The sequence below is a fragment of the Nanorana parkeri genome, unplaced genomic scaffold (assembly GCF_000935625.1).
Source record: "Nanorana parkeri isolate BGI_ZX_2015 unplaced genomic scaffold, ASM93562v1 scaffold7, whole genome shotgun sequence".
NCBI classification, from domain to species: Eukaryota; Metazoa; Chordata; class Amphibia; order Anura; family Dicroglossidae; genus Nanorana; species Nanorana parkeri.
Window position 1 is genome coordinate 3,140,274 of NW_017306275.1, and position 27,123 is coordinate 3,167,396.

Genomic DNA, 27,123 nt, shown 5'->3' on the forward strand with positions numbered 1-27,123 from the left:
AGAAGTCTATATATTGAATGTATTCAATATGCCCCTGCCAGCCGAGGGGAAGGGGTAGAATATTAAGGATTTTTTTTTATAACTAAAGAGATTTTTTGTTTTAAAACAAATATGCCCTGTGTTTAATGACCACTTGCCTGTTGTTCCAGTGTTGTCCTTTGAGTAGTCACGCCCCAAGAGCTGAAGCGGACCTTCACTCATTAAACTAACTTCCTCTCACATCCTTTCTCCACTTCCCTCTTATAGAGAGGAGCAGCCCTCCACTTCCTGATTCCTCACGTAGGTGAGGATGACGTAGAATTTCTCCACACTCACAGGCATGGCAGACATGTTGCAGGTCTCGGCCAGGTCCAAAATATCTGGCAGAGGCTTATGGCATGTCTACCAGGAATTCTCGATGAAGAGAAGTCTTTAGCAGAGAAGCCTAAGGTGAAAACTGGCTGCAAGGTAGACAAGGGCAGCATCGAGAACTAGTGACTATTTCTTTTCTTTATTCATATACAAGGGAAATTAATATATATATATATGCTATCTAAAGCTAAAAGAAAAAGTTTTGGCTGTACATACACACTGTAAATGAAAAAAATAAAAATTACTGTTGGATCAGCAGTGGTTCAGGTGTTAACAATAAATATCTGCCAGCTGATCCCAGTCAAATTCTGCACCTTGACACAAATCCACACCTTAACCGTTAACACCAATAAGAACGTGCCCAGCCTATGGTGATACTGTAAAAATCAAAGAGAACATATAGCCAGCACATCGCTAAGGTTACAGACCTTGTAGTTTACTAAGGTCTAAGTTGCAATATACAGTGCAGAAACAAAAGAAAAAAACAAAAAAACACCGATGTCTCGGAGATACCCTGGCATCCTTCTCAAGGGGACAAAGGACAAAACCTGAAACCTGACAAATTCTCTAATCTCTGTTCTTTAACTGAAAGACACAACAGAAGGTCAGTGTAACTCACCTCACCACTCTGGACCTGGGAAGGCCACCAATGTATATGGGATCTTTGTCCGACCTATTTAAGTCTGATGCTGTACCAGGTGCCTCACCCTGTTTATTCTCTCGTTGACTGGAGTTGTACGAGTCCATAACAGCTAAGATACCTTAGCAACAAATACAATGTTGTTATCAGTTACATAAAATGATAACACTACAAATGTTGCCTAATTTTAGTATTGAATTAATGAAAAATATACACTTTAATTAATGTATTTATTATAGGTATTTATAAAGCGCCAACAAATTACGCAGCACTTTACATACTGTAATATAATATATGCCGATGTCAGTATGCATTTGGATTGGATTTTTCCTATTATGTTAAGCATCACATGATATAATAATAAAGTTCACATTATATTAAAATAATACCTTGCTTTTTGTTCCGTTGAAAAGCAACTTTATACCAGTTTCCATCGTTGTAACGTCCATCAGTTGTTAATGTCAGAGGTCCTGAACCAAGTTCTACTGACAGTCTCAACTTTCCATCCACTATTTCCAGAGATAGGAAATCTCTCTAACAAAGGGAAAAGGAATTACATTTAGCAAAACTCATTCATAGCACAAAAACTATATCTGAATATAAAGTATAAAACCTTTTAGCCAATGGCTTTTAGAAATGTTTAATTTTTCTTCTTCTAAAATTATATTTATTGGCACTGGTGTCTACAGAAGTTACCACTGTCTGTCATTTTTGAAAGGGTATCAGCTCTGCTCACAGTAAGGCTACACCTGCAGCTTGATGAAGGCAATGGCAGGATTAATAAGGGTAGAAAGTGGAATTACACCCTAAGGCACCACTGACACCTAGGTGCTGGCACTTTCAGGTGTTTAAAAAAAATGTTTTTGAGCATTTTTACGTGTGTTTACGCACTTTTTGTAACCATTCTTAAAGCACTTTGCAGGCATTCAGCTTCTTTTTTATTTGGACCAATGGAAAGCAGGAGAATGTGTGACATGATGCAAAAACTCCCAATAAAAGCTCAAAAAAATGCTTAAAAGCGCTGGTGATGGTTGTTTTAAGGTGTTTCCATTGAAGTCTATGGGGACAAAAATGTTCAAATCTGCCTGAAAAGAAGTCCATATACTTTTTCAAGCTACAAGTGTTTTGTTACAAGTGACAAAATGCTCAGGTTAGAACAGGGGCCGTAGAAAACAATGGAATTCCTTTTGATGAGAGTGTTTTTGTAGAATTGAGCTACAAAATGCCTAGGTGTGAACGGGCCCTGACTTATTAAGCCACATAAAGTTATATATTTATGCCATTTATTTATCATTTAGAAGAAAACTCCTTTAATAAAAAGATCACTTTGGGAAGTAGTATTATTTTACCAACTACAGACTGGGCACCCTGCATATTCTGTCAGTAAAGATCTCCTATTAGTGTGAAAATTTGCAAAAGAAACATTCTAGTCAATGCATCACATTACCGTTCCATTAGATGCAAGATAAAGCAGGAGACCATTTGGTGAGAATGTACGAAAATGTATGACTATCTGTGTCGTCGTGGATCGCATGGTCTTCTCCACTATGGAATAACCACTGCCATCAAAGTAGAAAGATGTGTCTTCATCCTGAGGGCTGCAAAAAGGGGACACAATTACATTATGTTTTAGGGACAGAGACCATGTTTGAACCAGAGTTGCACAAATCGCACAGTTTATAAAAGGGTAAGCATATAACGGACCCAATACACCTGGAGTATTTTGTACAACTATTTATACATACACAAACACAATAACAATAAATCCAACATGGTGCTTTGTGTCTTTAGTTATGGCTTATTGTGTGTTGTTATACACCACCATCTGCTGGTTTACAATGACATTGCATGCTTCATACACCAATATCTATATGTGTGAAGATCTGTTAGTGGCCTCTTCAGATACTTCCTGCAAGTGGAATAGCCAACACACTTCCCTTTAGAACAGGTATTAATAATTAGTGATTTCTTTTATAACCAATATATTACGGATGTATCCCTCAATACTTCATGTTCCATACTGTTAATCTCTTTTGTACACAATATATGTTTTTAATTGTATAAACTTAAAAGGAAAACTCCACTTTTGTTAAAAGATTTAGAAGTTCGAAAATTGCTATACAAGCAATGTTATTAAAAAGTACCTTTTCATTACATTACACATTCAGCTGCTGTCAAGTAGATTCCCTGCCCAACAGCTAAATGTAAACAAAGGGGCAGAGATGTTGGCTGCTTTGGCTGTATTTGGGTAATGATGTCAGCCAGCATTCCCAGAACCTTTTTTATATTCAGCTTTTGTCTCCCTGTGGCAGTGGAACGGGGCTGGGAATACGTAATTGGTTGCTAGGATGCCACCAGCCGGTGGCGTTCTAGCAACCAATGAATAGTGAGCTGGAAGCTGTCAAATTCATGACAGTTTCCCAGCAAATACATGCCCCACTCTGTATGCTAGATCAGGGTTGATCTTAATTACCACCAGTTTTCTCATTTATAAGCTGGCAACACTTCTTTTTGAATCAGTTGCAGCCATATTGAAAGATTCTTAAAGAACTACCTGAGTCACAGGTGTCAATAAACCTATCGGAACTGGTTTTCTTTTTTTTTTTAATTTGGCACAGGCCCTCCTAAAGGTCCAAACCGCCAGAAAAGTGGCACAAAGCCTTTGTTGCCTTTAGAGTCCTATATATAATCTGGCTCTAAAGAGACAGCTAAAAATGTAACGTTTGGTATGCGGTGTGAGTGGGAATATTATTTATTATTGATATTTATATAGCGCCAACAAATTACACAGCACATCAGTCCCTGCCCTCAAGGAGCTTACAATCTAAGATATGTCATATGCATACAGAGGAGGGCCAATTTAGACAGGAGCCAATTAACCTACCAGCATGTATTTGGAATGTGGGAGGAAGCCAAACAACCCAGAGGAAAACCACGCACAGGGAGAACATGCAAACTCCTTGCAGATAGTTACCTGGCCAGGATTCCAACCAAAGACTCCCTGCAAGGCAGAAGCGCTAGCCGCTACGCCACTGTGCTACATAACAAACATATAGTGGTGGATTCTCACATTTGACTGCACAGATGGAACTACAATTTATGCTAGCATCAGAGGGAAACATTTTTATATGATTTGACAAGTATTTAATGAAATTGCACAGCAATTGGTTGATTTCATGCGTAAAAGTGGTGTAAAATTACTGGTAAACTATTAAATACCCAGCAAATCAATATTTCAGCAGGATGGATAATCATTTCTGGTGGACAATCCCTAAGGAGACATACAGTACTTTCAAGGGGAACAACTGCAGAGAGTGGTGGAGTGGTGGAGAGCAGGAGTGAAGTGGCTGTGACATATTTTGAAAATATGCTACAACACTAGCACATAAAATACCAACAAAGTATTATGTGCAACATTGCTCATACATACATTTCATACAGTGATCATTTGATGATCACTGTATTAAAAAAAAAACCTGTAGCGTTTGAGGGGACTGGGGAACGGGGCAATAAAATGCTAAAGTGGCATATACTATATATTGCCAGAACCCCTATAATGCCTCAGCCTCTCTGTGGAAGGTAGGGGCACACTTTATTTCTGGCACTTATTTTTCTGCACTTGCAGTGTGTAAAGGGATATAACTTGGGTAATGTGTGTGTATTCCAATGATGTACAAAAGTTTTTTCATTTTGTCTTAGGAGTGCCCGGCATAATGTCCTGCATAAGATCCTGCACATAGGACATCAAATCCGCCTGGGCGACCGCTTCAGGAATGCCACGTATTTTCACGTTGTTGCGGCGAGACCTATCTTCCAGGTCCGCCAATTTGGCCTTCATCCACTCATAGTCGTCCTCCCTGTTGTTATGGGCATCGACCAAGTCGTTAAATGTAGTGGCAAACTCCCCCATCTTATCTTCCATATGTGACACTCTATCACCTACTTGTTGTAAATCAGACTTGAATTGGGTGATTAGGGATTGCATATCTGAATTCAGCGAACTCCTTAAGGATATCAGCATGTCCCTAAGGGTGGAATCCGAGATGGGCTGGTGGGATATGGGGTAGGCCTCAATAGGTGCCACTAGTTCCCTCGTGTCATCCAGGGACGTACTAAGCAGGCTCACCTCCCTCTGATCCTCTCCAGGGGATGACATCCTCTGTCTTGCCAGATCTGGACTCCGGTCAGCAGGGGTGTCAGGCTGGGACGACCCAGAAGAGGAGCCTGAATCTGCCTGCTGCCCCGTCGAGGCCCCGCCGGGCGCACGCACTGTGGCTGATGTCTGCCGCTGGTCTCTTGCAGAGGAGCCGGCGCCATCTTGGCCGCGCCGCTGCCCCGAAGGAACGAAGAAGTCCGTCAATTTTTGCGGCCTCTTACCCCTTCGTTTCTGTGACCGTTTCATCCTCGGGGACCGGACGGGTCTGAGGAGGGTTCCGGTGTGGGTAAGTTATGCCCCGATCGTCGCTTTCAGTCGCCTCGAGGCCCGTTGCTGCACGGAGCTCTAGGCAGAAGCGTCCATGCAGCGCGCCAGCAAGCCACGCCCCCTTTTCATTTTGTCTTGACATAATCTTTAAACTTGGTTTCAAATGTGGCAAAATATATAGTGTATGTCTATCTAGTAGAGGGAACTGCACCCAAAAAGCCTTTGTCAGCATACAAGGGAAAGGAGCATGATGTCTGAATTTTATGGCAGGACACCTCACATTGCTTTAACAACCACAATATCTGTAGGCTCCAATAAACTCTAGTGAAAGTCTATCTGTTTATAAGTTGACCATGCAACGTTACAAAGTACTACCATAAGAGTTTTAATTCATTCCCTTATAGTCAATACAGTACAACAATAAGACTAGTATGCTAATATCACTAGAATACATACCTTCCATAGCATCCAGCACATCTGCCCTGTCTTTCAACATAATTCCATAAACCAATAGATTTGCCATTCAGGAATGCTTCTCCCATACATCCCCTAAAATCTGTTGTTTGCAGTGCTGGTGACCTCTACAAGCAAATACATTTATAGTTATTGAAATGTTCACATCTTTCTATTAATTCTTTAAAAAAGCAAGCTACCAGTAAAAAAGGAAAGTGCTGGAGATATTTGAAATATAAAAAATCTTGCTCCATCATTGTTCTACATTTACATAAAGCCCAGAGTAAATCTGCATTTATTTTTATTATTTTAAGAACAGGTGTTAAATCAGATCTTTGTAAAAAAAAGCTCATAAACTAACATACAATACCTGTAAGCCGCCCCCAATGCCTCCAATAAACATTAGCGTGGAATTATCTACATGAAGAATGGATGAGGTCCCTGGGGAGGATGAAGGTTTGGTTGAGGTTTTCTGAGAAGTATTGACTTCTTCTACTGCCAGTGTGCCGGATCTTCCAAACCTAGTAGAAGACAAGAATTTTTATTAGTCAGATTTTCAGTGGAAAGTTATTCTTATGCTATTATACAGTTTATATAACGGTACCCTCTTAAAGAGGCCTGTCACCAGACTATTTATTTTAACAACAATCTTATATGTGAATTTCAAGTATTTGAAGTATGTTATTTACCTGCAAAAACCTACCTTGATATTGCTGCCGGCACCACAAATCTAGAATGTGATGTCAGCAGCGCCAGCAGACTTACAGCTGTCACTCAAGTGGCACTCTATAGTATTTCCCTTCTCTCCTCCCTGGCAGCTACATTAAAAGTTATATAGGGAGGTGGGGGCTGGAGAAGCTGGGACAGCGCAGGCAGTATTTAGACACTTGCAAGGAGGAATGGCTATGACGTGCAAGGAGGGAGGGGGCTGTTCAGATGCAAATTGTAAGTCAATAAAAATAATTATTACCAGGGCCATCCCTAAAATAAGGCAGCCTGAGGTGGCATCTCTTTGGGTCACATGGGGGGGGGGGGGTCAGGCTGAGCAGCATAGCCATTCTGCTGCACAATGTTTGCAGTATGCCTGTTACCCACTTTCCAGCCAGAGCATCCCAGGTTGCTAAGAGTCGGATGGGAAGATGTGTAAGGGCCATACACATCTCTCCGCCCTCTCGGCAACCTGGGATCCTCTTGCCGGCATCATGCCGAGCTCCAGGCAACCAGTCCCCCCGCCTCAGGCGGCAAAAAAGGCTAGGGAGTGCCCTGATTATTGGACAGGAAAAAACGCTGCAAGTACACATTTAAAACATTTGATTTTTCTTTGCTTTTACTTGCAATTTTTGCTGAGAAGTCTTTCATCAAATGAGAAAAACATCTAACATATGCATTCTAAAGGGCAGCAGGATCAACTACAATTAAATGGATTTCATCCTGAGAGCTATTTGTTTCACAAATACACACAAAGATTTGAATCTTTATGACAATCACCAAGGACTTTCACTGCTGGTGTAAACTTTTCTGTGCAGTGATTACCAGTGTTGGTTAAATTGGACACATGGCTACCAAAAATCATAGTCCATGACAGGCCAAAGTTGAATGATTATGAGAATAGAATTGTTTCACCTTGTTGCATGTATTTTATGCCATTTGTTGTTGTTTATTTGCATGCCAGGATCTTCAAGTCTTGTGGCTCCGGTGCCCAAGTCCCAAAGCAATGAAACTTTTCCCTGTCTCATCTCCACTGCCATGAAGTCAGCCTATCACATAGCAAATGACAACAGAATTAATGGCAACATCATCTCTTCTGATATTTAAAAAAAAAACATATTGTATTAATTTTTTGAGGAAAATTTGGAAGACATAACAAAGTAAACCAGTAGAGAACACAAGATTTGTCGATGATAGTACAATATAAGTGCCTTTGGTACATTGTAATCAAAAAGTATAACTAAAGCCTATGGTCTTGTAAGTAAGGCAGCAGGCACTTGTTCTCATCAACAAGAATAGAAAACAGAAGTAGTAAGAAAACAACAAAACAGAGGTTGTAAGTTACTTGTATAGCAGGTTGAAATAACGTTCTAGATCAACTGTCTACCTCCAGTGCACCCAAAGAATTTGCAAGACTAGCTTCCAGATACCGTATTGTAAATTTGAATGGACCTATTGAAAGTTTTATAAATAAAAACCCGCCATCTACGAAAAAAACAAGTAGCGTGGGTATCTTTATGGAGTTCTGCATCTAATTATCCTCTAAAGAAAAGCATCTTTTAGGGCTAGTTCACACCACAGTGTGTTCCGGACAGATTTGGGCAGGAACGCACTGGGTAACATCCCGGTCGGCTACCTGCGCTCAGGGGCGGGAGGGGGCGTGGCGCTGCATTGAAGTCAATGGCACTGCAACCACGCCCCCAGGCCACAGTGCAATTGCCCGCACCCGAACGCGTAGCACATCAATGCCTGCTTTTCCTGTCCGGTCAGAAAAAATGCTGCATTCACTAATTTTTCTGACCACTCTGGACCGGAACGCAGGCATTGATGTGCCACGGGTTCGTGTGCGGGCGATTGCACTGCGGCCGGGGGGCCTGGCTGCGGTTTCATTGACTTCAATGCACCGCCATGCCCCCTCCTGCCCCTGAACGCAGGGAGCCGGCTAGGATGTGATCCAGTGTGTTGTGGCACCAAATCAGGTCACAACGCACTGTTTGTGGAGTGAATTAGCCCTATGTCTCTCACCACAGCAGAGAGCGGAGGAGGGAGAGGAGTGTTTCACATCTGCATCAAATCTGATATTTAAGAGAGAAACCTGAATTAAAGTAACACACCACCCGAATCATTCAAGGCCTCTTACTTAAAAATATCTGCCAAGCAAAGTGAAAAGGGCATTTTTGTTTGAGATTGCATTTTACAAATGAATACAGATTAAGGTCATTAAATAAAATCAGTAAACAATACTAGTTTCACTGCACTAGTGTTTTGTTTGTCTTAATTTCATTTGTTTGTCATAATTTAATGAGGTGGATGAAACTTCATGTGAAGCAACATGGACCAGCAAAAATTGTTGTGTGCATTTAAGGTAAAGCCAAATTATAATTTTTAGTTCTAGTCATGCATTAAATACTGCATTTGCTGCTTAAAAAGAAAACATACAGCAGTGATAGAAAGTTCCACCATTTCAGACGCTGTACAATGGTTTATAGTTTCTCGCACACCTTCTGGAAATCAACATAACTGTGGTTCTTTCATATGTGGATAATTTGTCAGTATGTGTCAGATAATTGTTAAAAATGAACGTACTCGGCATTTATTGGAGTGATGCGTACAGAACCTTCCTAGCGCATATGAACTCACCTTACTATTACTGCCCATATAAAACAGAAGGTTGTCAGGTTCACTGGTTTTTACATTTAATATCAGAGTATTGAAGTTTGTGGAACGGATCTCTGGGTGGTAAGAACGCACGCAATCTCTATCAGCTGAAACAGCTACTTTAATCTGAAAAGAAAAACCAAATACAAAGCCATAAGAACCACACGCCAAATATAAACTCCCATGGAATAAATACAAGCAATTAAACAATATATATATATATATGATCCAGCCTGTGACTAGCATTAACAGCAGAAGTTTCTGGTGTTCCAAGTCCCCCTGTTTTTTTTGCACTGCCAGTTAAAATTTCAGCACAAGCTTTCAGGGGTCTACCCTCTTCTTTTAAGGCCCTATAAAACATAAGTTTTATCACCTGTTGATCTTGACCATAGATACATTGATTTTACACTTGCTTTATCAGGGTCCTATAGGGACAGGTCATTTTAGATTTAAAAAAAAATTAAACCCCAACTCCAGCTAACCCTTTTAAGCAGTTACAGCAACAATGTTCATGTTTGGCAGCTTTACACATGGCAGCACAATGGGGAGGGGACTTTAAAACTGGGTTGCCCCATACATGCAAAAAGCTGGTGCTGCTCTTCTGTGCTGCAAGCAGCTTCACTCAGTGCTCACTCACTCAATGCTCCCAGACACCTCCCTGACAGCGTTACAATCCGGAGCCAGTGGAATGGGTTCCCAATCATGTGACCACTGTAACAACCAATTACAGTGATCACATGACTTGGAAGCCCGCCTCCAACTCCCACTGTTAAGAGCCCCTTAAAGGGTGGTGGGAGCTGGTGGCAAGGTATTAAACCACATTCATTTGAAAAAAAGTTCAACCCACAGGAATAAAAGGTGAACATTGCAAACACCCCAAGAAGTATTATAGTTTGTCCCTAACCCTAGTAGCTGTCACTTTTGCTGGACATTTTGATGTGCATGTAAATGTAGAGAATAATACAAATATAGTAAAGGCATGTTAAATAATAAAAGGAGTTCAAATTCTGAACACTATCATTACTGGGATTTCCCCATGCAGCTAGCAGAAATACCATATATATTTTTTTGAAATGGTACATCCTTAAACTGGGCCAAGTGTCATGTTGCCTTTGGCCATCCTTACTCACTTCTGGAGGCTGATCAGTGATTTACAGACCTCACAAAAACATCCAAAGCAGATTGGAGATTGGGTGTTAGGTGCTGCTTTTCAAAACAAAATAGGAGTTTATGACAACACTTTGAGAGCCCAGCTATAGCATTGCTGAATTTAAAGCTTTGCTAAGGCTGCCGTTGCAAACGTTAATGAACTGAGGTTCATAAATTAGGAAGCTACAGATAGATGTCATTACTTTCAGATACAGTCCTCTAAAAATAGAAAAGCCTAAAAATATTCCTAGATATTAGATTACGATCAGATGTTTTCATTTTAAACAGGCTTGACAAATCAGCTGCCTTCATTCAAACCATTAGTGGCATTCAAAGGACCACTAATTGGCCCAACTGGAATTCTTTCAATGATTGCCCAGTGTTCTCCTGTATTAGTCAATTGACATGTGCAGTGGTGTTGACCACAGATTATAACTGTTTGCATCACACAAGCCTGCATTTTAATAAACACCAACCACGCCTTCATATTTATGGGATGAAGAATCAATACAAATTCTTGAAAATCATTTTATTATGTTTCGAAATTATGTTTCTGCACTACAGTAACACATTAAACAGGGACAGTGTGTTTTGGCTTTACAGGTTTCAACTTTAAAGTGAATAGCTTGTAATATTCAAGTTACAATAAACATATTCTGAGGCTTTTTCTACAATAAGGACCGATTTGCATTGTAGAAATCTGCCTAGAACTGCACTGTTACTAATACATAGACCACAGTTATTATTTTTATCCTGTTCAAGATCAACCTCTTAGAGTGTCAGTCCACCCAGAAGTGATAGTTTAGTTATAAGTGGAGTATGCTGAGTCAATCCCTAGCTTCTTTAATGTATTGGATACTCCAACAGTGAGATCTCCCTGCCACCTGGTAGGGTTTGGCCATTCCTGCTCACCTTTGATCTTTCAGCACTTCCTGTTCCATTCTATATTAATATAATATAAATAGAAAATCCAATATGGAGAGTAGACCCCCTCATAATGCCCACAGCAGGTGTGCAGATTCAGCAGCTCAGACACAGAGATCTCCCCAATAGAGTCCACAAAAGATATAAAAGAGTAACAGGTGGTTTAACTCTCCAGCTTCTACTAAAAATTGAAAAATTTGGGGTGGACTTACTCTTTCAAATAAAGAGTACATACAGGATATATACAGGATGGGTATATACAGGATGCATTAGTACGAGGATCTTTTCTACTTACTGATGCTGCTTGCTTTCGTGCCTGATTAATCAGCTCCTTTATTTCGGATAGATTTCGGCTTAGATTCTCCTCCAGCAACTTCATTGGTTTTAGTCTGTCCAAAAGAATGTTAGCCTGCGTCTCCACCTCTTTAATTCTGCTCTCTGCTGATACAGCTACAATGACAGGTCATGATATTAGGCTTTGGGATAGCCATACAGGTTTAATTAACAACAAATGATGCAAACGTTGAGTTTGTAGGGATAAGTTAGGGGATTAATGTAAATTCTTCTGAGCACTGGTAGTGTTTATTACTTTCTAATGTCTAGGGACATATGACAGTAAACTGTGATCAGGTGTGGTCAGACCAACCTCGTACTCCAGTGCCAACCATCACATCACTGAACACGAGTAGTCGTACTGGGCGACCATATAGGATCCCAAAGCATTCACAGTATATACAGCATATGTAGATTTTTTTGCTATTTAAACTACATCAGAGATGAATTTGGGCTGAATAGGGCCCAAGGCAAGGTAGCAGATTTGGCCCACTGATCCCTAAGACTGGCAATAATAAGGATTGCAAAAGAAGCCGCCTTCTCCCGTCAAAAACCAACTGCCTACATGTGTATCCTCTCTAAAGAATTAACAGGCAGGTGCACACCTTTAAGCAATTGTGCTATCTTGCTATCTCCTGATTTACTGCAGGATCCTAAGGGCCATCCACATTGCTCCTGCCTAGGTTGCCTTGTGGATAATACATTTCTAGTCTAAACCATATTACATGTTAGGATTCCTGACCTTATAAAAAAAAAAATCTGCCATGCTTATTATTCTAAATTATACTAGACAGTAAATGTAGCTAATATTTTTTATTTGGATTTTATTGTATAGTTATACAAGTTTCATACCAGCCTTCGAGGAGTCAACCAGAAGCACATTAGTTCTCTGTAAAGTGTCATTCACCCTGGACAATGTAGAAGTGGCATTTGACAGCTTCTGGCTGAAGTTCATGATATGGCCCAGGGTACCAGCAGCAGTGGTGTTTGCAGACAAAGCTAGATCTTTGGCCTCTTGAAGTTTAGAACTTGTATCTGAAAAATAGAATAAACCATTACTTACATGGGCTTTTGTGCTTTCATTGCCATTAAACAAGTACCCAAAGAAGTTCCATTTGATCGAGTTATTATTGATGACTAGCATATCATTACAGATGGTTTGACCTGCTCAGCAAGTAGAATTCACAGATAAGTGCCCTGTCCATGTTGCTTTGAAATGTGAACATCTACTCTCCCACTCTTGTGCTAACAACAATATTGAGTATTTAATTATGAAAGGCGATAAACGTGTAAGACTTTTACAATTACACGTTTATTACACTTTTACAACATATGAATGTTACCACTTGGTGAGAGATTCATTATATCACTGATATGAAATAACTCTGAGATGAATGGATTGAGCAGTAGTAGAGTATTTAGTTACTTTTAACAAATTTTTGGCTTTGGTGTTTGGACTGTGGACCATCTTTGTTTAAACTGTGATGTGTATGTGGCATATGTGTGGTTGTCTGAAGTAAAGCTGCCCAGACCTATTAAACTTATGGTGGGTAATCTGCTTTTGATACGTTGGATAAATCTCATATTTTGATAGCATTTACAAAAGTTTGGTAGTTCATAAATCATTTTGGATCATGTAGCACACCATTTATCTTTCTTTGTATAAATTCAAATTGTTAGGTTAATAGGAACCTACGCAGATGAGAGCATAACTGGGGATGGGGTTTATATTGTTCTAATTTCTATTACTTTAGGTTTTTATTTGTGGCCTTTTTGAAGGGGTTTTCCCTTATTTCTTATCCCAGCAATAATGTTGCTAATGGGATAGAAAGTCAGAAGAAATGTCCAATGGGTAAACAGGCAGCAATGAAAAGCCGGAGGTTGTAGCCTTCCACATTATAATAGTGTTTTTTAATTACTGTTGTTTACCTATTACAGAGATATCCTCTCATTTCCTGTATCTGAAACAACACTAACTGGTACAGGAAGTAGCATAAATTCTCCACAGTACTAACAGAGGTAAAATAAAAACGACAAAGGTTCCAAACCTACTCTAAAACTAGAAAAATAAAGTAGCTTTTGGTTTGAGCTCCACCCTAAGAGCTGCATGAGATAGGAAAGGCATTGGATAGTGGTGCTTGCTGATTGCTCCAATATGTAGATCATTTTCTTAGGAAGTCCGTCCATGTCTGTATGTGTATTTGTATATTGCTCAATACGTGCAGGCCATTGGGGCTGATTAACTAAAGACAAGGTTGTTTACTTTGCAAATGTTTCTTAGCTTAGTGAATGAGGTGAAGCTCTGTGGACTTCCATCATTCAATCAGGCGCAAGCAAAATAAATGTTTTTACATTTTCCTTGCAAGTGATTGGGTATTCTTTGTAAAGTGAATTTTCACCACTTTCACTAAGGGAAAAGTCCCTTCCTAAAGTGGACAACATTATGCCTTTCGTAAATCAACCCCACTGTATCATTCTAAATTATTTTATACATTTGTATTATCGTGTCTATTTTTCCTTTAAAAAATTTTTTAGAGAGCCCATATGACCTTTATATATGGTAGCAATAAAGCCCTATGTAACTCCATCACCCTAATAAGCTGACATATTGAAGACTGCCTTTATCAATGTTTCTCTCAGTTGGGAAACATATACAAGACATTATTGTCTCAAAATAAAATGTCACTGCGGTATATCCACACACCTCTCCAGGATAAAAGGCAATTTAATGTATCACAGCTATAGACAGAGAGACTTTTCTTTTCCCTGTCCGCTTTCCATAGAGACTGCAAAGCTGGGAGGACGAGGACAAGTGATATTTCACTTACCATTCGGCAGGCTTCTCAGAGAACGCAGCTGCTCATTTATCTGACCAGTAAACACGCGGGTTCGTTTTTGTATCTCATCCACTTTTGTCTTCAGCCCATTCAAATGAGAGACGAGACCTATGGGAGCACACAATGGGATCTGAAACTGGATTTTACCTGCTAAAGGAAAGAGCTAAGAAAAGCAACGCTATGCTCTTTTCATAAAACTGACATTGTGTTGTGCAGAGAATTAGATTATATGAGGGTTAGTAGGCATACACAGTAAAGGTTTTTTTTATAAACAGCCAATTTTAGAAACACAAGTAATATGAACATTGCAAGCAACAGCGGAGCCATGCAGGAAGGCAAAATGACTGATCGTAGAGAGGTATAGGGAGCCAGCAATGGATTGCTAATGTTTTCAGAAAGGAAAATTGCATACCCAGCACTCACATATTTTTTAAATGACTAGTAAATCTCATAGCAATCTACAAAATCTTCCCTACTATGCCTGATAACAGAAAGCCATTCATAGCTGGATCTTCCGTCACATGTTGAAAAAGTTTCCTATTCTCATAAAACCTCCTCCCAAACTCTATATTCATGAACAGGTCCTCCCCCAAAACTCCACTACAGTTCTCAAAAATACAACTTTTCATTGCTTAGGAATATTTATTATCATGTTTCTGAAACTTGCATAGCACAGACGGTACTGGCATTCTGTCATTCTAACAATAGTCTAAATAGTATAAAAAAATTGTGCACAGTGTACAAGCCACTAAAATAAAATGCCACAGACACAAACATTGAAAGATATGTGCAGCGTGACCCCTGTGTGTGAATCTCTGTAAAGGAAACTGTTGAAGAAATTACCTTCTGTGTTGCGGCTTAAGTTCTTGGATTCATTTACCAGTTGTGAGCTGAACATCAAAGAATCCTTTGATGTACCAACCAAAGATCCATTTGGTCCAGATACCTATGAACAATGAAGACAGTAAATCATGAAACACTAAAACCAATTCACTAATTTTACATAGGGGTCTATTCACAAAGCTGCCGAGGGCAGCCGAGTGAATGACCGATCAGAAGTGAAGTGAGCCGAACACTGTTCGGCTATATGAATAGACCCCATAGTGTCAGGGCCCAATTCAAAATGAGAATGAGAGTCATTGATAGAACAGACTTTAGTCAACTGGTAATTAGTTAGATATGGTTTCGTTAAGGTAAAATGAAACTTGTAAAACAACTGACCATACCATATATCATTTTTACAAGAAGTGTTTTGCTATGAAACATGACAACATTTTACTTTGTGTTCCAAAAGATTTTCTACAATTGAAAAAAATCTTATTGTTGATTCCTTGCAATCATGGAATCTGGGGGCATTCTATACATTATACCTGAACCTAGAAATGTGCATTTCGGCTCATGTGATTAGCTCATTGCATTTCCCTTCACTTTTTTTTTCTCATTGCAACCCTGGGAGCAATCATGTGACTAGAGCAGGCAGGAGAAAGTGATTGGCGTGGAAGTGTGAGTTTCTATTTAAAAGCAATAGGTAAGATACTGCCATTACATTTGGTATATTTCTTGCGATCTACTTAACCAAGGTGGCTGGTTGGGTATCTTTTTCATCACAGGTGGAGTTTCACTTTAAGGCAAAATATAAGGGGCTTTTAAATATGCCAGAAATATGCCACAAATTTGCCAGAACGAAAATATATTTTGCACAGCCTAAGCACTGCACCCCATAGGTAAGTTGCCTGATTTGAACAGAGTTGCCAAGCACAACTTCTTGCGGAAAAAACAACCACTATACTGTAGCTCACATTAACAGATACCTACAATGACAAATGCAGACCCTGAATTCTGTCTATCCTCTGATTTGCCTGGTCTACATACTTGTTCCAAGACAGTGACTTAAATTATTATAGCTAACATGTCATTATAACAGCCAGGCAACACTGGTATTTTCAGAAGAAGGTCATCAATGGAAGTCTCTGTATTTATTTCATGACAGGTATTCTTCCAGTGTTCTCAGCTAAAAAAGTATTGAAAGACATCCTTTATCTAAATATTGGAGACATGCTTTGATTTAATTTACAAATTAAATTATGAATGCAGCATTTGGATGGCTCATGTTGGTTTTGTTTTTAAGGGAAACACATTAATTATTCAATGACAATTTCTAAATACAAAGAATGGAATGAAATATTTCATATCAGTTGTAATTGTGTCCATACATATGTATTTACAGTTAAACAGAAGAGGATTTTGTCTGAAAATATAAACAATCATTAAAGAATGTCAGCCACAGAGGTATATAAACTGTCAATAATCATTTGTTCCTATAAAGGAACTGTTGTATTTACTAATGCTACTATGATCAGTAATCCACACTAATCTTTACTTGGCATTGCATATCCTCCACACCTGTAGATCCACAGGCTGCCTAGAGAGTATGAACTTATTTATCCTATCATACTATGCATTTAAATTTCAGTATAAATGAATACATTACATGCAGTCCCTTTTAAAAGGTTATCTTTATAGTTACTGTATTATATTATAGTAAGTGTTATCATTTTTGGCATATTCTGGAGAGATAAACCAGTTTATGGTTTTCTGTATGCCTCAAGTAAACCAGTGGCGAGATTTATGTGCCTAAATTTCTGCCTTTTTGTCTTTATTAAAATGAATAACCTACTGGAGAGCTGGGTCCGATACTGTTCAACCTATTCATTAATTATATTGGGGAGGGAATAAATAGCCATGTTTCCGTGTTTGCAGACGATACAAAAATAGGGAGGGTACTAGAAACGGATCGTGACAATATAACATTGCAGGAGGACCTGGATAAAATAGGGGAGTGGGCAATACTATGGCAGATGAGGTTTAATGTCGATAAATGCAAAGTAATGTACTTTGGACATAAAAATAAACAAATAGGCTATACAATCATGGGTATGCCGCTAGGGAAGTCAGAAATAGAAAAAGATTTGGGGGTCATTGTAGACCACAAACTGAATGGTAGCTTGCAGTGCTAGGCGGCGGTAAACAAAGCTAGCAGGGTCTTGTCATGCATTAAGAAGGGGATGTATTGCAGGGACAAGTCTTTAATTGTGTCTCAGTATAGATTGTTGGTTCGGCCAAATCTGGAGTACGTGGTCCAGTTTTGGTCGCCAGTACTGAGAAGGGATGTCCTTGAACTGGACAGAGTCCAGCGGAAACTAATTAGGGAATGGAGGACCAGAGCTATGAGACAAGGATTCTGACCTTAAACATGTTTACGCTGGAATTAAGGGGGGATATGATTTTTCATGTACAAGATGTTCAATGGTGACAGCAACATTGGCAACAAACTGTTTGAGATTAACTCAATTACAAAGACTAGAGGCCACCACCTAAAGTTGGTGGAGAAAAAAGTCCAGCCCAATGTGCGAAGAGGGTTCTTTACAGTAAGAGCGGTTAAGGTCTGGAACTCACTGCCATCGGCAGTGATTTCAGCCAAGAGTGTAGATTTGTTCAAGAAACGTTTGGACAATTTCTTGAGGGACCGTAATATCCAGGGATACCAGTATCCCTAAGAATGAGATGATGCGTGGACCTATATGGGTTGGACTTGATGGACGTATGTCTTTATTCAACCCCAAATACTATGTAACTATGTATAAAAGGAGAAGCAGAAATGATGGTTTGATCTGGATGGGAACAAAAGAGAACTTCAAGGTAAACAAGAGCAAAGCCAGGAACTCTGGCAGGGAGTTCTCAGCACTGGAATCTTCAAATAGGAAGCCAATGGATTTTTACATGACTTTGCCGATAACATACAAGTTGATTGGTTGGGCAAATAATGTTTGAAGAATCATCTTTTTTGTCTAATAATGTATAATTATGGTCAAAGCAAACACTTTGTATAGAGGATAGATTCATACTTATAAGTTTGTGCTAACAAGCAGAGCATTTATTTTGAATGGCCCTCCAATGCACTGTTAAATTAGTGAGCAATGAACTTCACAGCAACGCAAATTACATGCGTACATGTGTATAGTGGTGCACTGCATGTAAAAGAAGGGTTGTGTCCATTTTTTGCTGCATTGTGGTGCATTTGGTAGCCCATTCATTCTGAATGGGCTACCTTAACAAAGCGCAAACAACACAATTTGTGTGCGGTAATGTAACACTAAGTTGTTAAATGTGGCCTTAATGTTATATCAAATACAGTTATAGTTTTAGATGGACTCATACACATGTAGAATCACATGCATACACGCAATAGGTTGGACTTGATGGACCTGTGTCTTTATTCAACCTCAAATACTATGTTACTATATTACTGTTAGATAAACCAAAAACACATACACATCAGTAAACCTGCAACTTACCAATCTTACAGTCTCTGAGATAGTATAGTTTGACTGCTCAGCCAGGACTTCAGCTTGCTCAACCATCCTTTTTATATTAGAGTGGGCTTGTATGGCATTTGTGGCATTAAATGAAGTATTCCGTACATCTGAAAGAGAACTAAACACATTTTTCTTCATAAATAAGCCATATATTTCAGTGAGGGTAATACAGAGAAGTAGATGAATACATCATTGCACATACTGTACAGGGAAAGTGCTATAGCAAACAATACTGTAGTATAACATCTGTGTTAACTATAGTGCTTGACTTTGGCCAGTATCTGCAGTAACATGGCAAGGTTAAAGATGCTATTTTTTTTAATGAAAACTATGTTCAAAGTTTCAACCAAAACACAGCTCTGGTGTGTACTAGAATATAACAAATTAGATATTTGTTATTATAACAATGCAGCTATTATTATTATTATTATTATCTATTAGGTGTCATTACCTGTTGAGAGAATCTGAAAGCCTCAGAAGAGCAGCAGCATGATCTTCAGAATTATAGGCCAAGTCCAAAGCATCTCGCTTAGACATCTGCATAACCAGCTCATCCACATGATGTCTCAGCTTTGTGTTCCACATAATGAGCTCTTCCTGGTGCATCTCCAACACCTACAGACAAAATACACAACAGTATTTACAGCAACCCTTTACTATGTTACTATGTCCGGTCCCAGCCTATTCATAATGTGACACTTACTGATGTAGCATTAATAGTGTCTTCTGCAAGTAACACTGCCTCATCCACTAGTCCAAGTCCTTCCTCTATCAGCATCACAGAACGGTTCTTGTTTTCCTGGAAATTAAGCTTTTTTACCTGCAAAATGAATTTCCAATTTGAGTCCCGTTCTTATTTGTGAATTATTAATTACACAGTGAGTATGGATGAAAAACTTCATAGGACTATCAGACCTTTCACCTTTAAAGTTACCTTTACCACCCTGTACAGAGCGGGATTATCATACACACAGTAGGTTTGGGTCTAGAGGCGCAAAGACAAATAGATGGGTTTTTTGGATGCCTTTATTCCTTAAAAAATACCCTTATATGCACATAGTTTGAGCCAATAAAAGGATAAAATAATTTCTGTAAAAGAGGTCATAGCAGTAATAACAGCAATAAGCTGTCCTGTGCACAGAGTAGCTGATCAATGGATCAATGGATGTCCCTGCTGACAGAGGAAAGCAAGTCCTCTTTATGATTTGGTTCTGTTATCCTGTCTCTAAACACACATCCATCTTTTGGAATCCGTCAAGTAAAGCTCAATATGCAAACCTGGAAACCAGTAAGTACCCCGTAAATCTATCATTCCTTTCCCAAAGAGGTCAAGAAAATTATTGGGTTTTTTTATTTCATTTTTTTTACATAAGAAGAAAAACTTACACTGAAGTCTTCCAGATTGTTTTGGATAACAACCAGCAAATTGTTGGTGGTATTGAGGTTTGAAGCGGATTCATATATGAAGTCCTCGGCTGCAAGCAATTTGCTGGTGTGCTGATCTAGTGAGTTCTCAAGGCTCTTCTTCACCTTCGCTAAGTCGTCATGTGGCTTCCCAAATTCCTTCTGGACTCTGGATAGTAAGACATCTAAAGCCCTATTACAGAAAGTGATAGTATAATCTATGATAATGTGCTTAGACCATTGCATCTACTGCAGTATAAGAAAAACTATTGCACATTGACAGTTGCCCCATATGACCAAGCATGGAAGGACTATGTCTAATCAAACTACTTTGGTCTGTTAAATACAACATTAAAGACATACAAACATTTGGTATATAGGCTCGATAAGTGCAAAAAATACTTCCTGTGCTACCTCAAGCAGTGTAATCAGCCCTCCTGGCTTATCTTGGACTACAAAACAATTATGCTAGCCATACACAGATCGAATTTGGTACCACCCAAATCGAGATACTACAATTTAAAAATTGAATGAGCTGGGTAGAAAATTTTGAGCCAAACAGTGGCCACAACAGTAAATTAGGGGCTGAGTGCATTTCTGGCAGATCAGCAGATACTTTTCTGTACTTGCTGTGTCTTTAAAACAGGGGTAGCAAACCTCCGGCCCTCCAGCTGTGGTGAAACTACAAATCCCATGAAGCATCTCTCTTCGGGAGTCATGTCTGTGGCTGTGAGACTCTTGCAATGCCTCATGGGATTTGTAGTTCCACCACAGCTGGAGGGCCAGAGGTTTGCTACCCCTGCTTTAAAGGGATACAACATGGGGAAATATGCATATATTGCAGAAATGTACTTTTTTATACCTTTAATAACAGGTTCTACTCCTGATTTTATTTTAGCGTTTCTACTAATCATATAGTGTTCAGATTTCTTTTGAGTAAATATTATTTTTCTAAGTTTGACATCATGCTTGACCTACGCTTATTTTCCTGAACATTCCTATGTTTCTGGTATATAAGCCATGTAGTGTTTGCTCCATTTATACAATAATGAAGATCAGTGCAGCATTGCATACAGTAATACAGCCATTATAATAATCCTTACTTGACATTTTCTACAGCATTTTGGTTGTGATCACTAAAGCTTCTTGTGCTCAGCTCTCCCAGCTTGGATAAAACGCCTTCCTGGTAATTCACTGGCAGAAGGGCATCACTACCAAGTGTCTCATTTAGACTTTCTGCCACTTCTATTAGCACTGCAGAAAAGGCAGATCATTCATTATTAATCCCGTATATCCAGTTATATATATCAAATAATTTTATACATAATCATGTTTTACTGCTTAATAAAAATCTATCATAGGACAAACAGGTGCAGAAAATGCTAACCATGTTTAGATCCTGACTCATGACATTGATGGTGAGAAAATGTAACAAATGACACTAACAACAACATGATTTTTGCACAGTCACTGGAGAAGCCTAATGAACTTTACCTTTAATTGTAGTTTGCATTTTGTCAATAAATCCCATTAGTTCCTGGCTTTTGTTCAAGGTGTTAATGGTGGAATTATGCACACTGAACCCATGCTTCTTTACCTGTGCCAGCTTTGAAACAAAAATGTAGAGTTTAGGTTCATGAAAGCTTAGGTAGGTGTGTATTATCATACTTTATTCAAGTTATCTGTAAGTTAGGTTCTGGATCTATATCTATATCAATATTGTATAATAGTAACCTGAAGATTAAAAGCAAAAAGATCAAAGCACTAACATTTACAAATGATATGTCAATATGTCAGTTACTTTACACATGCATAAAATAATTGTGATCCGCTACAAAACAGTTTATGCCTTTTGTGCTTTAACCCCTTCGTGACAGGAGACGTACACTGTACGTCCCGCCACAAAGGGACCAAATGACTCGTCACGTACACTGTACGTGATGAGTTATTTGCTGCACTAGAAGGCTGGTAACTGCTGAGAATCAGCGGTTATCATTCATTAATGGATGCCTTAAGTTTAGAGGCATTCATTAATGAAAGGGTTAACCTTTTTCAGACACCCGATACCTGAAGATCGGGTGTCTGAGAGTCACAGCAGAGCTGGCATGCGGCTTTTGCCGGCATTCTGACAGCTCGTATAGATCGAGAGATATCTCTCTCAAGCTATACTGGCTTTTTTTTTTCTTTCACTTTCAGGAATAGATACATAATGTGTCTATTCCTACAATGTATCTATTCCTGAAAGAAGAATGTTTGTTTTCTAATCGTTGTTGCAACAATCAGAAAACTAGTGACAGCTGAATCCTGAACTGCTGCAGGATCAGTGTCACTAACTTATTATCGGCTGTTCTGAAGTTTGAAGCAGCCTGATAATAACCAAAAATGTATTAATTTACAAAGCAGTAATAGTGATATTAATTCACAATGACTGCTTGATATAAAAAATGTCAAAAGTGTGTCAGTCATTTACGAACAGAAACGAAAAACAAGCTCAGTCATGAAGGGGTTAATCTACACAAGCAAATGGAGTCATCTGGAGGACAAAAATTTCAAGCTCTACAATTCCATCAAATACTGAAAGTCACTGGTCTTTCATTATGCCAAATCTCACAGTTTGCTTGATCTGCTAAGGTTATATAAGAGAAAGGCAGTGTACTGTTACTTACTCTGTTGTGTAGGAGGACTGTGTCTGCAGATACTGCATTCAGTTGCTTCACAGTTTGGTCCAGGTTCTGGGTCTTGTTAGAATTCGTAAACACAGAATCCTGTGACACAGTTCATAGGACACATGATTAAAATTAGAATTATTTTGAATTATAATTATTTCACATCCTCCTATCTCTCAGCCCCAATACAGTCAAGAAAAAAAATATTTAGAAGAAGTTATATATAATTTTCTTACACAGACACCTCTGTATGGTCTCATGCATCTTCCGGATCCAAAAGGAGTACCCTTCAACTGGCTGTACTGATTACAGTGTAATATAAATGACATTTTTTTTTTTACATGCAAAGTAAGATCTCATCATAATAGCCATAGTAGGGTAAGATACGAAGAATTCAGGTACAGAGATCTCATGTCTAGAGTTCCTTACAAACATAAGACAATGGGTGTTTTAATCTGTATGCATGAGGCTTTAAAGCACAATTATACTTTTGTACAAAAATCCCACAACCTCCCCTCCCTACCCTTAAACGTATCGAACTCCCAACCCCAATAGAATAGTTGACTTATTCATGTCAATGTGGAGTTACTGTGCAGGCAGTGCCAGTGCTAAAGGATATTTGGTCTCCCATTAACACCATGGGGACCCACTGCCATCAGAGTATGCCCTGGGGTGTGGGTTCTGGATTAGATTAGCTTAAAGTGACACCCAGCCCAGGAGTTAAATCTTAAAAATACATTCAAGTACCCAAACTATTCACAAAAATGTATCCTAGATCCTCAAATCTCTGAATTGGTGCTGGCATTGCCCTTCCTTCTGGAGGGTGGCTACTTGTGTTCCCCATGGTCTCTGTGTGAGTTGTAAAGTGGTCAACGCTCAAAGCTCGCTCCCATGATGGACTACAATCTCATGTTTAGTTTAATAATTTGTATTGAGATTATAGTCCATTATGTGAGCGAGCTCGGAGCAGTGGCTACTTTACAACACACGGGGATCATGGGGAATAAAAGTAGCCACCCTTCATACTTTTTGTCAGCACCAATTCAGAGACGATTTGAGGCTTTGCAACTGAGTTATGCACAAATAAGATACATTTTTGTTAATAGTTAAGGTACTTAAATGCATTTTAAGGTTTAACTCCTGAGTTTAGTTGCACTTTAAGTGGCTGGGGACAGAGGGCTGTGGGGGTTTCTAAAAAAGTGCTAACGCATTTGTCATCTGACCAATACATGATAAATGCATAAAGATATTTTTCTAGACCACCATGAAACCTATATGTGCAATGTAATTTTCTAATTTATATTATACAGCAATTTTGGAATTATGTAATTGTTTTGCTAAATGAAACATTCATAAACTACCATCAAACAATGCCTCTAGTAACTCTGTTTTACAATCGCAAATAATGTCTAAGCTCTGCAAAGTAATAGCATTATTAAGTGTCGTAGACTCTATGAAGCTGTTGCTGAACTCTGGTGTGATCCAATGTTCTGATGTAACTACTTATGTAGCTTATGTGTCTGTGCCCTGAAGGAGTGAGCATTGTTATAACAGAGAAAGGAAATTCTATCATAACTGCTTCTTGCAATCTCTTGAACCTTTTTTATGTCTATTATAATGTTAACAACAATTCCTAATCAAAACAACTCTCATGTTGATCCCTTAAATAGCATTTTATCCCACAACAAATCAGAGTGCATATTAAAATGATATTTCCTTGCACCCTCAGTCCAGTCTCACACATAGACACTCTGAAATAAGACTTGATTAAAAAGTATCATATTGAGCTCTTAACTGCTTCCTCTTTGCAAATCCAATTTAAGCACTGCCTCTGCCATCATAAATATTACAAATTAAATTTCTTCTACTTTGCACCGTCTGGACATTATCAGCTGCAGCTCTTCTATGAGGTTTAATTACATTTCTCACAGAGGTGATTGAGGGGGATATCAATATTTTTGTGATAAAGGAAAACAAAGACTAACCAGAAAAGAAAATAATGAAGGATTTTTTACAGGATGTTTGTAGCAGTGAGCTGGCGGGTGCAGTAATTCACAGTAGCCAATCACTGATAAGCTTTCTGCAGTTTTCTGCGGCCAGGATAATGAAATGATTACTGTCACAGTGTTATAGAGGAGACTGAAACAACCTAGGAAACCTTGAGTACACTAATGCTGCTACTACCATGAAAACCACTGTCTTTAGCACTTCTTATTTCATTCCGTGCCTCCACAAAGGAAACGTTTTTACTGATTAGGACTCTGTACACATCCCTGTGCCATTCAAAAGGGTCATGGTCACAATGATACAGCTGGTAATTTTAGATTATCCTATCTGTCCTGTGGTTACTTGCCCTGTATCTGGACCTAACAACTCACCGACAAACCTCTGGCAATAATCAGACTCCAGTCTGTAGGGGTTTTTACATTATTGCAGTATTTCAAAACAGAAGGGAGTATTTAGGGGAGCAGAGTACCCAAAGCGCAAAGGTGGAGGACAGAAATACTGTATCAGAAGTAGGTCCTATTAGAGCGATTTCAAAAAGAAGTGGCTGATGGACAAAAGACAGCCAAATAAATCTGTGACCCTTTGAGAGGAATCAAAGTACATTCTTGCTCCTGAATCTGTGCCTCTGTAGGCAGACAAAAATACCGGAGCCCCAGAGCAAATGTACATCTACCAAAGTCCAGACAACTCCTCTGCAACTTTCCTCAGACAAGAACATCTCTGTTCAGTCCAGCCCCTTTCAGGCATGCATTTCAGCAAGTGACTTAATACCCAAGGGACCTTAGTACATGGCTCATGCTGAGGCTCTGCGGGACCCACCTGGCTGCACAGCCTGGATTGGCAGGACTGAGGATAGGTGAGTATTTGGGGGGTTGTGCTGCAGTACACAAAACATTCTTACAGCAGAAAAATATTGTTTACCTTTACATGCATTGTCATGTTTTCCAGGTGTGTCATGAATCCATGAGGTACTGTGACAATTCCAGTGAAGTTTATAGAGAATATAGTTCTATGCAGAACATCCAGGTCATCTAATAACGGTCCTGTGCAGTCATCATCACAAGCTAAGAATTTAGAAATAGAGTAAATTTAAGATATATTAGTAACCTGCTCAGGCTCCATGCACTGGCCAAAAGTCACTTCATCTGTAGCACTGCGACATTCACCAATTTTCACAGGTTATCATAGAGGTCATTAATGTCTTTGCAGAATACATGTATTCATGCATTTTTAAATATTATGAGTTGGAGGTCTACTCATTGTACATTCAGAAAATGTCAGTTATTGTTGGTAAGTGCTGACACTTGAATTCTGCACAGACATATGCAATATTCACCCAGCACAGAGATGCAATATGCAACCCACAATCAGCCGTCATGGCCAGACTTTGTAGAAAAAGACTACCCCAACCACAAGTTGTATGTTGAGCATATTATAGTTATGCATTGTTCTGATGAAAGATAATTTGTGGCATTGCACAGTGTCATAGTAATTGATATGAAAAGTATTAATGTGAAACTGTCAGGTTCTGCAAAGCAATTCTATAAAGCTGTAACTAAGACAGCAATAAAAAGAACCTGAGTTGGGTCAGCTTTATTCAGAAAAAAGGCCTTAGAGAGGCAGGCTAGGGGAGCGTCATCTGTAAACAGCAGGTCATGCAGTTTTCCATTTCTGGTTCACATGGTATGAAGCTGCAGTGGCAGTAACAACAGCATTATTTTCAGTAGAAAAGTGAAAGAAGACTCTGATGACATCATCAACTACAATACAGAGCTGGTTTAGGTCATATTGCCAAAGATAATAGATTTGGTTCTCGTGACCTGGACCAGAGCACTGTAAGACCTGAGTTTTATAGCTGGCACACACTTTCACACCCTTGACTTTAAACCTAATACCCAAATATGCAATGGACTAAATTAAATAATTAATTAAAATATGTGCAAAACACCTCTGATGGATTATCTGACCCTCTGGCTCCATACCAGTTGCTGAACAATGACTCTGAACTTAAAGTGATTTTAAAGTCAAAGGTTTCCTGCAGAATCAGTTGGTCTCAAGCACTGGCCTTGCACTGATATCCTGTTTTAAGGTGGCTCCTCTACCTTGCAGGATCCAATAGAGCCACCTTGTGTGCCAGTAAGCTATGTGTATCTCCACAAAAATACAGGCACAGCAAGACAACCCACTCCCCTCC

At 39.1% G+C, this 27,123-nt stretch overlaps 1 protein-coding gene across 1 annotated transcript in view; it reads right to left on the reverse strand.

The window, feature by feature from the left end:
• LAMA1 (laminin subunit alpha 1) overlaps window positions 1-27,123 on the reverse strand; it is a 160,771-nt gene that overhangs the window by 28,276 nt on the left and 105,372 nt on the right. The window contains exons 33-51 of the mRNA XM_018553825.1: window positions 25,851-25,993; window positions 22,923-23,021; window positions 21,751-21,862; window positions 21,360-21,510; window positions 20,239-20,449; window positions 19,556-19,672; window positions 19,304-19,467; window positions 18,832-18,970; window positions 15,320-15,422; window positions 14,468-14,584; window positions 12,492-12,674; window positions 11,602-11,756; window positions 9,216-9,359; window positions 7,491-7,624; window positions 6,238-6,388; window positions 5,871-5,995; window positions 2,439-2,589; window positions 1,381-1,525; window positions 971-1,112 (exon numbers count right to left, since the gene is read on the reverse strand). Of these exons, the coding sequence (XP_018409327.1) occupies window positions 971-1,112; window positions 1,381-1,525; window positions 2,439-2,589; window positions 5,871-5,995; window positions 6,238-6,388; window positions 7,491-7,624; window positions 9,216-9,359; window positions 11,602-11,756; window positions 12,492-12,674; window positions 14,468-14,584; window positions 15,320-15,422; window positions 18,832-18,970; window positions 19,304-19,467; window positions 19,556-19,672; window positions 20,239-20,449; window positions 21,360-21,510; window positions 21,751-21,862; window positions 22,923-23,021; window positions 25,851-25,993 (2,686 nt within the window). The remainder of the gene's footprint in view (window positions 1-970; window positions 1,113-1,380; window positions 1,526-2,438; window positions 2,590-5,870; window positions 5,996-6,237; window positions 6,389-7,490; window positions 7,625-9,215; window positions 9,360-11,601; window positions 11,757-12,491; window positions 12,675-14,467; window positions 14,585-15,319; window positions 15,423-18,831; window positions 18,971-19,303; window positions 19,468-19,555; window positions 19,673-20,238; window positions 20,450-21,359; window positions 21,511-21,750; window positions 21,863-22,922; window positions 23,022-25,850; window positions 25,994-27,123) is intronic.